This window comes from Aquila chrysaetos, chromosome Z (assembly GCF_900496995.4).
Source record: "Aquila chrysaetos chrysaetos chromosome Z, bAquChr1.4, whole genome shotgun sequence".
Classification (NCBI taxonomy): Eukaryota; Metazoa; Chordata; class Aves; order Accipitriformes; family Accipitridae; genus Aquila; species Aquila chrysaetos.
In genome coordinates this window covers 85,276,001-85,292,066 of record NC_044030.1, presented here as the reverse complement: position 1 = coordinate 85,292,066, position 16,066 = coordinate 85,276,001, and the positions used below count along the sequence as shown (strand labels likewise).

The 16,066-nt window shown below is 45.0% G+C and overlaps 2 protein-coding genes across 3 annotated transcripts in view; one reads left to right on the top strand and one right to left on the bottom strand.

Annotated features, from left to right (window-relative positions):
* Nucleotides 1-76: 76 nt before the first annotated feature.
* LOC115337442 (tetraspanin-36-like) overlaps nucleotides 77-16,066 on the bottom strand; it is a 29,381-nt gene continuing 13,391 nt past the window's right edge. For both annotated transcript variants that reach the window (XM_030005729.1, XM_030005728.1), the window contains exons 2-7: nucleotides 5,068-5,259; nucleotides 4,133-4,207; nucleotides 3,653-3,748; nucleotides 2,919-3,071; nucleotides 2,089-2,172; nucleotides 77-1,740 (exon numbers count right to left, since the gene is read on the bottom strand). In XM_030005729.1, coding sequence (XP_029861589.1) covers nucleotides 1,654-1,740; nucleotides 2,089-2,172; nucleotides 2,919-3,071; nucleotides 3,653-3,748; nucleotides 4,133-4,207; nucleotides 5,068-5,259 — 687 coding nt within the window. In that variant the 3' untranslated portion in view covers nucleotides 77-1,653. The remainder of the gene's footprint in view (nucleotides 1,741-2,088; nucleotides 2,173-2,918; nucleotides 3,072-3,652; nucleotides 3,749-4,132; nucleotides 4,208-5,067; nucleotides 5,260-16,066) is intronic.
* CFAP53 (cilia and flagella associated protein 53) overlaps nucleotides 12,452-16,066 on the top strand; it is a 35,494-nt gene continuing 31,879 nt past the window's right edge. Inside the window, exon 1 of the mRNA XM_030005725.1 lies at nucleotides 12,452-12,462. The gene's annotated coding sequence lies outside the window, so the exon portion shown is untranslated. The remainder of the gene's footprint in view (nucleotides 12,463-16,066) is intronic.

Sequence of the window (16,066 nt, the reverse complement as noted above, 5' to 3'; positions counted from 1 at the left end):
CGCTCCGGTTCCACCCCAGAAACTGGGATTGCACCACCAAAAAAAAAAACCCAACAAACAAACCCCACAGCGTTTGTTAAGTGGTTATATAAATTCAATTTATTTCGGCATTCAAGAGAAGACAAAGCCCTCAAAAAAAAAATTAAAGTAACTTTTCAACATATACATACTCGTACTGGTATGTCTCCTATAGAACATCATCATCACCCATTGCTTTTTTTCTCGGGGGGTCAGAACCCGACCATAAATAAACAGCTTACACTTACCCCAAACTCGTTTTTTCTAATTAGCTACAGATATAAAGGTTTATTGCTAAGGATAGACTGCTTATCTCTCTGAAGAAAAAATATGCAAAAACTCTGTTGAATTTCCCCAATTCCCTAATAAAGAATAGCTCGTAGTTCCCTCCCTCCCTCCCCAACTCTAAAAACAACCCAAAAACCCCTAAAGAACTGAGAAACAGATTAACATCCAAATGAGTTAAAGAAGGACCATTTTTAAAGCAGTGAAGCAATCCAAGAAGTGACCGCGTTCAGCAGACCTTTAAGGAGAACAGAAAAGCTAGCAAACAAGGAGTCCAGACAATAGGTTATTGAAATTGCTCGGTACAAGAAGGCATCATCTTAACGTTTTTAGCAGTGAAAAGCAGTCAGACCTTCAGTGGCGCAGGGACGGCTGCACTAACCCCTCCAGCAGTCCTGTCTACACAACCACACCGAGCCAACGTGTCCTGTGACTCCCATCTTCCAGCCTGTATTCATCTCAGTAACTCTCGCAACCTCTACATTAAACACAGAGACATAGCCTGTCTTTGTGTAGACAAACCATAAAAGCATCAGTTAAAGGAGGAAAAAGACAATTTGAAAAGCCCTGCTTCATAAGCAATTCCTACTGTCAAATAATAATAATTAAAAAAAAGACAAAAAAAAAAGCCAAAGAGAGATGTCCCGAGCCCAAAAAGCTCAAAACACACATCCCCTCCTAACCTGGAATTGTTCACATTTGCTAGCTGCTTCAAAAAAACAACTCAAATGTCTGTTCTAGACTTTAAACATGGGGTTGTCTTGCACTAACCACCTCTGCAGCAAACTGAATTATAACATATGACCATAAAAAGGAGTGAAAAAAAAATACAGAAACACTATCAGATATAGAGAAAACTTATTCTAACTCCCCATGCTTATGAAGAATATTTGAACACGGCATTCAAAGGTTTCTTTTGCTGTTTAACCATGCCATGGGAATCATCTGATGTTTGTGCAGACAGCTGAAACCCCTCCTGTGGTCTCAATCAGTTTAGTGATTAAAAATAACATTTCTTCTGCATGTTTCAAGGGGAAAGAACTGCAGAAGTAAGATTCTTTCTGGAGTCTATTACACCATCTGGTGCTATCTAAAGTCACAAATCCAAATGTACAACAACCTTACAGAAAGCTGTGGTATGCAAGATCAGGGTACATTACTTTAGGGCACAGAATACTGAAATTGTCATTTCATGTCACCCGCCAGAAACTTTCCCAAATCTATACACAGTGTTCTTTCTGTTTCACGTACATAAAATATTTAGCACGAAGGTCATAAATCGTCCTTTAGCGTTCGTCTTTACAAGTCTATTTTATGACCATTATAATGCGCCAAAATCTTTGCAATTTATTAAGCAAACACCCCTGAGTAAAGAGGCTGATATCCACTGTCTTCTCTCTTGCAAGTAAGCACGCAGACACTCAGCATGCCGAAGAACTGAAAAAGAGAGAGTGCACAAGAGATTTAGTTTTGCTGTATTTTTTGTTTCAGTCATCAAACTCAACACCTATATGTTAATTAGACTTCATCATAGCAAGGACATTCCTTTCATATTAAAAACCACTTAGAAAATACATCTACAGAAAGTGATTTTTTTCCTCTCCCCTTATCGTCAGGCAGATGAAATGGAGGGAGCTGGAAAATAACAAGTGAGGAACAGAGGACTAGGTCTACTTCAGAGCCAGAAAAAGGCTGTAGGCTAATAGGATGTGGTAGAAGAAAAAGCCCTGAGATCAAAGGGCAAACAGTATTATTTTCCATGAGGGAAGAAATAGAAACATTTACCTTTACAATGGCAAACCCCAGGATTACAAGCATGGCATAGCTGATAACGCTCTGCAGCCCAGACTCCAGCTCCTCTGCACAGCCCTGCCAAGGAAGAGATAGGTGAAAATAAGTTAGAAGACATAAACTCGGCTGCACTTTTTTTTTCTTTTTTTTCTCCCCAACCCTTCAAAGGAAGCAGGACCTTGTAAGGCCTGTCTAACCAACCACTGCAGACCTGAGAACTTCCATTCTTGTCTTCCAGATCTGATGGCTTCTCGTTCTCCTCTTGCTTGAGGAGAGGCACCAACAAACTGCAATTCACTGACATTTTCTGCTTCTCAATCTCCTCCAGCTCAGGTCACTTAAAGAAGTGCCCAAAACTCAGAGCCAGGAAGACCAGCAATGGTATCTATAAAAGTCAACTTACGGGCTTGTGTCCCAGACTGAAGAACCTGCTATGCAGTTCTCCAGATTCAGCATGGGCAATCCTAGAAGAGTCTCTTTCCCTACCCCAGATCTGTTTGAACAACTATGTGACCATAGCTAGTGCCGGGGCCTTGTCACGTTGCTTCTGTAGCAACGTGAAATGGAGGAGTTATCAGCAGACAGCCAAGACCAAGCATCCAGACTGGTGCCCCTCCTTCATCATCCAGGAGCTTTTATAGAATTATATGAGAAGGAAGTTAGCCAGAGGAAAACCATGGAGACAAAAAGGCTTGAGGGACAAATTGCTGAAAAGAATTGGATGAAGTTATCCCTAAACCCTGCCTGAAGCGCTTTTCCTCGTTGTTTCTGGCTGGTTGAGAATGATCATGGCCCAACTGTGAAACTGTGCCCTTTATCCTCACCCGTGTATTGAGTTCCTGTGGCTGATCCAGATGCCCTGTGCAGTTCTTCATATCTTGCCTGCAGCAGCTCAGAGGGACGCTGTTGTTACCGGTAGAATTAAACCACCGCGTGGTTGTCCAGTCACTGTAGTTCTTTACCCCACAACAATGAAGCTGCCAAACACAGGACAGTTACAGGGATGTATGAATATATACAAACATGAATGCTGGTGTTGAGTTAAACCTCTCCTAGGCATACTGGGCAAGAGCTGCCCTCAGTATGCAGCAGATTTACAAGTAGCAGTACTTCAGGAAAACAGCAGTAGATATAATAGATCATCCTCCCTTCATACATTATTACCTCCTTATTGGTTTATTCTTTGTGAAAACTCTAGTATTAAAGTGACAGGTTGCAGGATAGAGTCTTCTGTCATCTTTCTATTTTATGACAGAGGATTCTCAGCAGCAGCAGTTATTCACATGTACTCATTTGGTCTGATCCAAAGGCCACTCATGTCAACAAGGTCATTCATTTACATGAACTTCACACCAGGAGCCTGAAAAGGCCAACTCTGCAATGTGGGGAGCACCCTCAATTGCCTTGGAGAATCAGATGCTAAACACTGCTACAGAGCCAAGTTCCAGGATATGACCATACTGACCCTCCTCCCCAGCCTTCCCAGCCCAAGTTCCTTGTTTAGGACCCCACTGTTCTTTTCTAAATAATTCTCAGGACAATTTAAAAGTTTTCTTACCTGCTCTTGCAAGTAATCCACAACAGCAGACTCTGGATTTTTCCCATCATACTTCTCAAAGACTGAGTGCATTGTACCTTGCACATCAGTTTTTACCTATTTAGAGAGGAAAAAAACCCCATATTGTTTTAACATGAGAGCTAAGAATTTTATCTAGTGGAAACTAGATAGTGGAAAAGATCTGTATCCCAACTAAGTCAGGGGAAAAAAAATTAAAAAAAATAAAAAGCAAGCAATGTTTTAGATAAAATGCAGGTAGCACTTAACCAGAATCACATTCCTGGATAGAAGCTTGCCTCCCCTGATGGAAGAGCCCTCCTTTGTGAGCATCAACAACTGTTTAATTCAACTTAGAGATTGTTGCGATGCCTGCCAGGTACTTCATGTATTCAAGAAAACTGGATATATTAGAATGCTCTAACAATGCAAGATCTATTCTTTACTTTTAGGTTAGTACAGAGATGCTAATTCTTCACTTACCTTTTCCCTGTAAATAAATCCCAGGACAAAAGCAGATACTTCTGCAATAAAGATAACCAGGATAATGGCCAAGAACTGAAATTAAAAGAGAGAGACTGTAAGGAAGAATTCCACAGCATTTGAATTCAATTGCACACTACCCATCACATTAATTTATAGTGGTAAGTTATCGTTATCTGTTGTTGCCTCTCCAATCAAAATAGTTTCCAGAAAATAAATTAGAATAGGACATCACTGTGCTTGGCTGGGACTATGACTGTGGTTCCACAGAATCTGTGCCCAATGTAGGCAGTCTCCTGAACACTGCCATGATGTGATCTGTGTGAAGAGCCTATGAAACACTTCACAAGGCGGCTGTCAAACAGGACACTGCACAAATAAACCAGCAGCTGAGTTAGGTATGTTGTGCACTGCTTGCTGAGCTCATACTGCCTTCAAGGCATGAGCTGCGGGCCTGAAGTTACTCAGCTTGAACCTTTCTGGGTTTTTAAAAATCATTCTAGAAGAAGTGTGGGCATAGTTTCAGGATTCAGAGAACTAAAGTCAAGAGAAAAATACTTTTTTTTTTTTTTTTTTTTTACTTGCTTTGGAAATTCACATCTCCTCCTGTTTCCTCACCATCACTCTTCTCAAAACTGGCTACTCTCCACACCTATCTCCAGCAAGCTAGCTGAGGCAGAGCCATGAAACTGCCCATGGCTGTAGGTATTTGTCTGTAAAGGCAGTGCAACTAATAATTTAGCCTGCACCTCACTCACCATCAGTCAGTGCCTCACAGCAGCACGTAACTCCCACAAAGGAGCAGTGCTTCAGCAGTATATTTCAGAATAATCTTTTACTTTCTGTTCTGTGTGTCCTGAGAAGGTCTAGCGTAGCACTTCCCATACCATGCAACAGGGTGAAGAATAGGACATGCAAGAATGTGCACCACTCACCAGCCCTAGACCAACTCGAGACTCCCGGAAGGTGGCACAGCAGCCAATCAACCCGATGATGAACATTACCACAGCGACGCAAATAATGATCACGGCTGGCAACAGAGCATACTTGTCCTGCAGAAAGTTGTCGTAGCTCTTGTAGGTGTTAATGACATATGCCCCAACATAGCTGAGACCTGCTGCTGTTGCCTGAAATGCAATAAAGTTATTAGCAGTTATTTATTAAGCCTCTGCCCAGGAAAGTAAATACGGACCTTTTTGTAACAGTGCAATTAACATTTCCACTTTAGAAGTAATGACTACAGTATGCAAAGATCTAGAAGAAAAAAATGCTGCATCTGAAACTAGCTACCCATTCAAACTTTAACACAGAAGAGAGAATTAATTTCCCATGAATCACTCTTCTACTTATGAAGCACCACTTTAGCCAAGCTGAAACACGAGTCTATTAACCTGCATCAGTCAGTGTCTCTGCAGAGGGCCAAGCTCACAATTCCTACCCAAGATCACCTACAACCTGCATTTGGAGGAATCAACTTTTAAGATGATCGCTACACGGGTGGGCTGTTGGTTTTGAGCCCCTTTTTTTTTTTTCTGAGAAAAACTCATCCTTTCCACTCTCGCAACACCATTAACCACTAAGACAGCTACAAATGTTCTTGTTCTCAGCAAAGCACAGTCCTTCCTTTTTCTGGAGGAAACACATTTCTGCAACCTGTAAAATAAACTCTCCCCCAAAAGGATATTTTGCCGATTGAAGCCAACATACAGTACACCAGTGACACCTGCCCAACTAGCAGCCCTAGAGACCGAAGGCTTTTATCTGCAGAACTGAGTACAGCCCTGGAAATAACACGGAAAGACTCAGCAATGCCCTGCCAATACCTCACCAATGGCATAAAAAAATTCTCTCAAGAGTTACAACAGCTCATCCACGCTCTATAATCCTGCAGCACAAGACAACGCCTGTAAAAATGAAGCACCATCCATACTCACATTCTGGAAACTCGAGGGAAACCAGTCTATTTGTTTTCAATAGGCTACAGCTGGATTTCATCATGCACCTTACAAGCGGTTCATTACTTCCCCCAGTGCTGTATGTCTTAATTAAATCAAACACTCCTCACACTGGAGCTAGGACTTGCTAATTCCTTTACCTTGTTTGGCCCCTTCCCCTCTGGCCAGGTCTGGTGCCTGCCCTTCAATTACCTCCACATCCTTCATTTCAGACAGCTCTCGGCCCACACCACTCTCACATTCCTGGACGCTGCCTGTGTCTCAAAATTACTGGGATCAGATGCACCAAGTGATGAAACCAGGATCAAACTAACCCTTAGAGACATTTAGCACACATTGTGCAAGATCCTGCTGTGCTGGGGCTCAGATATGGCAGGTCCTCTGCAAAGTGAGGTATCAGGAAAAGGAATAGGATCACCAATTCTCAAGCGTTTTTTTTTCTTCTCCACATGCCTTGGGTTTTCAGGCAGTGCTAATGATTAAAAGGAAGTTTTAGGAACTGCTTAACTTTTCCTCTTGTTGAGGAAAAATCTCTTTCCCGTTTCCCTGTCTGCAGGCATAAGCAACCAGGGCTTCTTCCTCCCACTCCTTTTTAGGGATGCAGGGAAAGGATGAGACCACTTTAGCTCAAAGGGCACCATTGCCTTCTCACTTCACCACCATGAGCAACCTCACCCCTTCCTCCTCCAACACTATGCTCTTGTGCTGAAAGCGGGACAGGAAAAGTCCCTGGAGTGGTAGCAGCACTAAAGGTGGGGCTGCGGACACTGCACCCCCATCCTGCCTTACCTTCAATTGCACAAAAACAGTGAGGCATATGACTCAAAAAGTGCATCCCATATTTCTGGCCTGGAGAGCGGGATGCACGTGCAACTGTCCACCTATTCTCCGTTCTGGAATGGCATCACGTGGGCAAGGGCAGCCACGGAGAAGGAAGCAACACTCCTCAGCTAACTATCCATCATTGTGGACTGTCGTGGTTTAACCCCAGCCAGCAACTAAGCACCACGCAGCCGCTCACTCACTCACCCCCCACCCAGTGGGATGGGGGACAAAATCGGGAAAAAGAAGCAAAACCCACAGGTTGAGATAAGAACAGTTTAATAGAACAGAAAAGAAGAAACCAATAATGATAATGATAACACTACTAAAATGACAACAGCAATAATGAAAGGATTAGAATGTACAAATGATGCGCAGTGCAATTGCTCACCACTCGCCGACCGGCACCCAGCGGCGATTCCCCACCCCCCACTTCCCAGTTCCTATACTGGATGGGACGTCCCATGGTATGGAATACCCTGTTGGCCAGTTTGGGTCAGGTGCCCTGGCTGTGTCCTGTGCCAACTTCTTGTGCCCCTCCAGCTTTCTCACTGGCTGGGCATGAGAAGCTGAAAAATCCTTGACATTAGTCTAAACACTACTTAGCAACAACTGAAAACATCAGTGTTATCAACATTCTTCACATACTGAACTCAAAACACAGCACCGTACCAGCTACTAGGAAGACAGTTAACTCTATCCCAGCTGAAACTAGGACATGGAGAAAACTTGATGATGGGATTTGCTCAATATATGCTTTATTTCTAACATTTTAGGACTATCCAGCACCGTGATTGGCCATGTTGGCCCCAAACCCAGTGAAAACAATGCAGATTCAAGACAGGGGATGCAGGGCTTTTATTAACCACAGAAATGCTCTGCTCAGCTGGGCCAGCACCAGCTCGGAAAGCAGCTCATGCAGTTCCTAAAAGGGTTCAGAGTTTGGCCCCTGCTCCCATGGAAGCCATGGAAAACATCCTAGTGACCACAGCAGGAACAGCGGGATGCTCTGGGTTGACTTAAAAACTTCTCCCTACTTCTGCATGGCAAAAAATATTACATGAATAATGCCACAGTTACTGTCAGAGTTGTCCTATCCTGACTGTAACCCCTGGCTACATTTGTTGCTGAGGTTTGAAGCCCTCCTGGTAAACATGGGTATGGCTGGAAAGTAATGGTATTCTAATTTCTCAGGTTTTGGGGAAATTTCAGGCAGGTGCACCACGACTCTACAGCATGCACCAAGTCATAAATCCTCCACCATGAATACAGATACAACATGGCGATGCTCCCAGCCACCGTGCTTGTACCCCAAAAATCACCTCATCCTTGGTCTCTCTGATGCTGCCATCACCGCAAACCTAACACAGAGCTGAGATAGGGCTTTAAAAATTCCAGGCTAGAGAAAGTACTCCCAGGTAGTCACCCCAAACCAAAGGTGGAGCCGGCCACTAGCAACACAAAGCCTCCTGCACATGCACTTTTAAACCAGGCGCTTGCATCTGGGCACAGCCACTAATGAGAATGTTTTTCCTGAGGCCATCAGCCTTTGGTGCAGCTCAGTACCCAGGTTGGGATGTCCCACCGCAGTTGTCATCAACCGCTGAGTGCCCACAGCCCCAAGAGAAAACCAGGACTGCGAGACCCTCAGAAAGGATCATGATAGAGGAAGGCAGCCCCTGGGGAAATGGAACAGGGGTGACTTTACTGCAGGAAAGGCAGAACAGGCCAAACAACCAGGGTACAAAAAGGCATAAACCATGTTTTTGGCAAGTAAATGAGTCATCTGCATTCAGCAGCAATGTCATGTCTAAAACATGCACAATGAAACAGCCTTGTGACTTAGTTAATGTGTAAAAGTTAATGGGCAAAGTGCAAAGTTAATCGTTTGTCATATTTGGAGGATGCAAAGCGCTGCTCTTTCGTGTCACTCTAGTCCCAGCCTTTACAGTAGTTCTGTACTTCTAAAGACAGTCTGCTTCACAACTTAATCTTCCTATAGGATGTTTTACACAAAAGAATCCCCCAATATTTCCATTATCCTTCTGCAAGCGATTTAGACGATAGGCACGTTCTTCATCTCTCATCCATACTTTATGTCTAGTTTTCTCTGTATTTTCAGTGTGCTCAACACAGAATGCAAAGGAGGCACACACAGGAAATGCTGAAGACGGACCAACTGTTGGAAAGTAAGAAAAACCTTGCTGCTAGTAAAGGGCTACCACAAATTTAAAAAAAAAATAAAAAATTGTGAAGCCAATTCACAGAAGTCCCATAAAGCCAGGACTAGCGAAGCTCCACGACAGTAAGCCAACATCAGAGGGTCCAGTGTTGAGTTCAAGGAGATTCTTGCCCAAACTTTATCAACGCAAATATAGACCGGCACTTTCACAGTAGGTTTTATTGTGACATTCAGATTTTGTCTGGGTTCTGGTCAGAGATGAAACACAGCCAGCAAGAGGTCTATTATAATTTCCAAACTTCTGCTTCCAAGCAGAAAAAGGAAGTGTAATGAGGTAAAAATAAGAGACTTTGGGTAAAGATCTAGCTTAAAGGAAGTTCACATTTTTCCCCACAAACTGAGATACAGCCACAACTTCACCCATGGTTTTTAATTCAAAGTGAAGGTTTTGAAGCCTGAAGAGCAGGGTCACTCAGGAGTGGAAGGCATTTCAGCTAACGATCTGTTCCCTGTTTTATTTTTGCAGATGAGTCCCAGAGCCAAACTTCAAAAGCGAAGATGAAAAATATTTCGGAACATAAACCTGAGCTCTCCCCTTAAGCCTTCCCAGTACTTAAGGCAAATTCAAAATCTGGTGGAGGGATTTTCCCCCCAGCATTGCAAAACCTTCAGCCCATTCCTAGATCTAAGATGAAACTTCTCTACAAGAGAAGTACAACAAGAAATGTCCTTTGCACTGCTGAAGATAGACCTTAAGTCAAAAGTGTAAAGTATGCCCAATTAAACAGCTTCTGTTGGATCTCAAAAAAAAGAATTTTCACGAATACAAAGGCCAGTTTAAGTAATTACTTTTGGTGAGGAAGAGATCAAATAATTCCTTCTTCATGATTAGTCAAACACCTTCTCAAACACATCTAAAATTATATACAAGGTTGCCAGGATTATTCCAAGAAATTCCCACTAGAAATTGTTATTGTTCTTTACAATTTTTTTTGTCTCCTGCTTGGAAGTTTTCTTTCAGAAGAATTCAGTGCAGAATAGGATCACATGATGCACAGAGAGGCTTGGCCCAATGTGGCTGGCAGAAACCCCAGCATTGGCAGCCAAGGAGTGATGCAATGCTGATACGGGAGAACCAGTTCACCTGGTCCGTGGGGCTGCATCATTGCCTGCACCTGGCTGTGGTCCACCAGCAAGCCTGCACCTCCGCCAAGCAGAACACCCTAACCTTAACCCTTCCTCCCCAAACATCCCCAGCTGACTCACCAGGGCCCCAGGAAACACTGCTGGTATTTCTTTACAACGCTGATGATGCACATAAAACAAGCTGAAGAGATGAGGCAAATGGAAATTTTGCAAGAAAACCCCTTTTCGCAGCTGAGCGACACAGCTGCAACTGTCTCTGCCGTCTCACCCACCGCAGCTTGCATCATTCAAGGACCTAAGCAAGAATTACTTGCTTTGTTATATCCTGTGCCTCTGACAGAAAGCAGAGATCTTAAATTGTTTGAGTGCGAACAATAAACTCCTTGTTGGGGTTGAGCAAAAAGAAAGCAAAGCTGTAACAACTGGGTCTTCCTAGGCTGATGTTTGGGCAGGACCTGGGCAGGGTTACTCACCAAGCTGACTTCACCCACCTCTTCCATACTTAGCCCAGCCAACTGAGCCAGGGAGGCAGGTATACAGTGGTGGTCTGCTGCAGGAACATATATAATAAGCTGGAACTCTCTCCAGCCACATAATGCACACACAGCACTGTGAATATTCAGTCTTGCCCAGGAAACAGGAGGGGATAGGACTGGATGGCTATAGGAGCCCAAGCTGTCTCACTGATGCAGAACAGGACAGCTGTTGGAAAAGGGTAGAACTTTTTTTTTTTTTTTTAAAGTACAGCAAGATTTTTACCTCGTGTTCCGCCATCAGAAGAGGAATTTTTTTTATATGCTGATGACCATGAGCCCCTGCCCTTCTAGAGACACTTATGGCCATGCAAGTACTTCATGACACTTTATCAGTGTCACAGCCATAGAAGGGCCCCCTTAAACTTCCCTCTATACCACTGCTCTGAGAAAGAGAAAAAAAAAAAAATTACTATGTTTGCATCTGTCAGTCAAGCAGAACAGATACTTTTCTACTTTTCCTTCTTTGTTTTAGTAAGTTGACCTTACATGATGGCTGGGAACAGAGGTTTGTGTTCGTTTGCATTTATCAGCATAGGCTTCTTCGTCCCCCACAAAACCTAAATAAAATACAGTAAAGGAGCCAACCTACTAGCTATGAAATTAAAAGGCAGTGTTTGTTGGTTCAAGGTTTTCTGGGGCTTTTTTTGAAGGTTTATCTCAGAATCCTCCAATTTCAGAGTGTTGATTTGATCATTTGGTCTGTTAATATGGACCAGTATAGGATTTTCTTTTTAAAAGGCTGGTCAGTTAAATACAGAGTAATAAAGCTATAGTGTTAAAAGGAAAAGCTGTAAGAACAGGGTAAATTGCAAATTCACCAAACAAGTGTGTTCAGCCACATGCATCTTCTATACAGTAAAAGAACTGAGATAATGACACTTAAAAAAAGGCATTTCTCCCACATCAGTTCTCAGACAGGACCTTCCCAGGGCCAGCACTAATATCTACCACAGCACAAAACTTGGACTGATTGGACTTTTCCCCCATATTGTTAACTTTTTATGGGCAAAGAAAGATAGGGTAAATAATACAATTTAAGGAGTAATAGTAGTTGTTTTCTGCAGCAAAATACTACAAATACGTACCGGAAGAACTATCAATATCTACACAAACCCTTTCTGAACCATTTCCTTCTAGTTCTTTGTTAGACAGTCAGCTCACAGAGGTGTTTTAGTTAATTTTAAGGCTTGAAAACCACTTTTTTCACCAGTATCTTTGCATAGCAGTGATTTAAGTCAGAGCACCTCACCCAATACAATACCCGATGCTGATGTTTTGCCCTCACATCAAACAACTACATTCACTCGGTGTATTGGTTTTGTTGGCAAGGTTTTGGTAGCAGGGGGGGTTACAGGGGTGGCTTCTGTAAGAAGCTGCTAGAAGCTTCCCCTGTGTTCAAGAGAAAGCCAATACCAGCTCTGAGACGGACCTGCCGCCGGCCAAGGCCGAGCCAATCAGCGATAGCGGTAACGCCTCTGTGATAACATTTTTAAGAAGGAAAAAAGTTGGGACAGGCAGATTCGGCAGCCGGAGAGAGGAGTGAGAACATGTAAGAGAAACAACTCTGCGGACACCAAGGTCAGTGAAGAAGGAGGGGGAGGAGATGCTCCAGGCGCCGGAGCAGAGATTCCCCTGCAGCCCGTGGGGAAGACCACGGTGAGGCAGGCTGTCCCCCTGCAGCCCAGGGAGGTCCACGGTGGAGCAGATCTCCACCTGCAGCCCGTGGAGGACCCCACGCCGGAGCAGGTGGGTTTCCCGAAGGAGGCTGTGACCCCGTGGGAACCCTGCGCTGGAGCAGGTTCCTGGCAGGACCTGCGGATCTGTGGAGAGAGGAGCCCACGCTGGAGCAGGTTTTCTGGCAGGACTTGTGACCCCGTGGGGGACCCACGCTGGAGCAGTGTGCTCCTGAAGGACTGCACACCGTGGAAAGGACCCATGCTGGAGCAGTTCGTGAAGAACTGCAGCCCGTGGGAAGGGCCCACGTTGGAGAAGTTCGTGGAGGACTGTCTCCCGTGGGTGGGACCCCACGTTGGAGCAGGGAAGAGTGTGATAAGTCCTCCCCCTGAGGAGGATGAAGCGGCAGAAAACAACGTGTGATGAACTGACCGTAAACCCCATTCCCCGTCCCCCTGTGCCGCTGGGGGGGTTGGTAGAGAAGCCGGGAGTGAAATTGTGCCCGGGAAGAAGGGAGGGGTGGAGGGAAGGTGTTCTGAGATTTGGTTTTATTTCTCATTACCCTACTCTGGTTGATTTGTAATAAAGTGAGTTAATTTCCCCAAGTTGAGTCTGTTTTGCCCATGACGGTAAGTGATGAGTGATATCTCTCCTGTCCTTATCTCGACCCACAAGCTCTTTGTTATATTTTCTCTCCCCTGTCCAGCTGAGGAGGGGGAGTGATAGAACGGCTTTGGTGGGCACCTGGCAACTAGCCAGGGTCAACCCATCACACTCGGATGCTATCACCTTTTCAGTAATTTTAATTTGCCAGAGGACAGATTAGGATATCATCTTCACTTATTAGTTTGCAAAGTGTTTGCCACTACTGTGCTGTCCCCATGCCCCCCATACCTAGAATCAAGCTCCAACAACACTGATCTCAATTACAGCTGCACACCCCCCCCTTAACACAGAAGACACTCCTTATCTTTGGGTTTTTTTGTGTACAAAAATGGTTTTTGATTTACCTTGATAGGTAAATCCTCTGCTCGGAAGGGTTTGCACAACATTTCCTCCATAAACAATTTATTTGATTACCCAACAGCCACCATGCACGGCAAGGGGAATTAGTCTTTCTGGCTCCCTTGCTGCTTTATTGTACTACAAGTTTTATTCTTCCCATTTGCCACCAGATTTTCAAGTCCTCCCTAGCTTCTGCGTTACTCCATTTCCGTGCAGTCAACAGGTTTTCTAGTGACTTCAGAGAAAACAAAGGCACTGAGCACTTCCACAAAAGCCTTCTTCATTTTATGCGTGCTTTAACAACTTCACAAGTCCTGTTTTAAATGCCACTTACCCTGTACAGACCACGCAGCTCCCCAGACCTAGCAGTCTCCCTTAGCTCAAGGCAGAGCTCTTTTTTCCCAGCACTTAGGGTAACCCTGGCTCAGCACTTCCCATCCCACTTGCACAGATTCCTCTCCCTTTTCCTGTCCCAGGTTTAAAACTCTGCCAGCTGGGAGGGACCTCCTGGCTTCGGCTACTGTTTCCTACCCTGCTTATGGTGTTCATTTCTCTAAACAATAAATCAATTAATGGCTGCACTTGTGTGATCTGGCTTCATCCAGGACAGCATGTGACCCTCCACCTGTGGTACAGAGGAGGAGGCAGGCTCCAGCATGCCCATCAGATGGCTGTGCAGGCAACAACTGCTACGGAGGGGACGTACCCACCATCTGCTGCAGCTCCCGGTCACACATAGCTCATGGCCACCGCCGGACAGGCTGGCCACGCACCGGTGAGGTACGAGGTCACAGAAGCACAGAAGGGTTGGGGTGGGAAGGAACCTCTAGAAGTCATTTGGGCCAACCCCCTGCTCAAGCAGGGCCACCTGGAGCTGGTTGCCCAGGACCGCATCCAAGTGGCTTTTGAGTATCTCCAAGGATGGAGACGCCAACACCCTTCTGTGCAGCCTGTGCCAGTGCTCTGTCACCCTCATGATGAAAAAATGTTTCCTGATGTTCAGAGGGAACCTCCTGTGTTTCAGTTTGTGCCCATTGCCTCTGTTCCTGTCACTGGGCACCAGTGAGAAGAGCCTGGCTCCGTCCCCTTGGCAGCCTCCCTTCAGGTATTTATGTATATCAATAAGATCCCCCCCAAGTCTTCTCTTCTCCAGGATGAAGAGTCCCAGCTCTCTCAGCCTTTGCTCACAGGAGAGATGCTCCAGTCCCTTCATCATCATCATTGCCCTCTCTCCATTATGTCCGTGTCTCTTCTACCGGGGAGCCCAGCACTGGACCCAGCACTCCAGACGTGGCCTCACCAGTGCTGAGTGGAGGGGAAGGACCACCTCCCTCCATCTGCTGGCAACGCTCCTCCTGATGCAGCCCAGGGTACCCTCCGCCTTCTTGCAGCAAGGGCACGTTGCTGGCTCATGGTCAGCTTGGTGACCATCAGGACCCCCAGGGCCTTTTCTGGCAAGCTGCTTTCCAGGACACGCACAGCTCTGCTCTGCTCCCCACTGTCTTACAGGTCCTTGAGTTTCTGAGGCCTTGGAAGCCCATAGCTTCAACTCTTTCTCCACTTTTTTCTACTGGAAAAAAAAGCAATTAGCAATTTAAAAACCCAGCGCACACATTTCTGTGTTCCCTCAGACTCTCAAGTTGTGAAAACATTGATTTGCAAAATAATAAAAATACTGAACTCAGCAAGTTGGCTCTGGGTTGGAGCAAAAAGCAGCAAAGCTGCGAACCCCTACCAAATTGTCCTCAATTGCCAGCAGCACCAGGAGAGACATACCACTGATCTTGTGCCAGTCACTAGCCACAATTTTAAAACCTTTAAACCACGGTCACCTCATGTGAGGTACAGAGGTGGGACCTAACCAACAAAACGGTACTGAGCCTACTTACACAAAGCCACGGGAGACTCTTCAAAGTACATTATATCTAAATATTCAGCTGCAATGTACAACTACGGGGCATGTTTCAGCTAGCCTTCAAAACACACCGCAGGGCTGCTTGGTGGGTATGGTGGGAAGCTCTTGCTTTTTCCTTTCCTCCCTCAAATGAAAACAATAAGCAGCAGCCAAAAGGTTCTGAAAACCTGTGGCTCTCTTTCAGGGAAAAAAAGAAAACCTACACCAGCATCTACTTGCAGCTTTTAGGTGCTGCAAACCCACACACTCAAGAAGTGATTCTGGTTTTAGTGGGTTTGTTTTCAAATTATATTAAATAAATGTTTTCCTTAGAGTTGTCCAAGCATGTCTTCTTCTGTTTCCCGATCCTAACTCCAGGGTTATTTTCCCATCCCTAAATGCCAGCACGTATCCTATGAAGTGTAAGTGGTGGGATGTCCTCGCGGAGACACTGCACACCAGTGCAAAGCAAGGAATCCTGCCCCAAATCCTCTGACTTCTAATGCTTAAACCTCTGCCTTGGGGTCAGTGTGCTGCTGCTGACCACAATCGCAGAACATCACGCACCTCTGAGGACAACAGGATCACTATTAGGAGAAAGCAGCACCACCCTTTTCACTCTTATTCTCCCCAAATACAGACAGAGAGTGCAGGGCAGGAGCTTGCTGTGAGTGTAACTTCAGCTGAGCATGGATGGATTTATCAGCCGCTGCCAAGCTG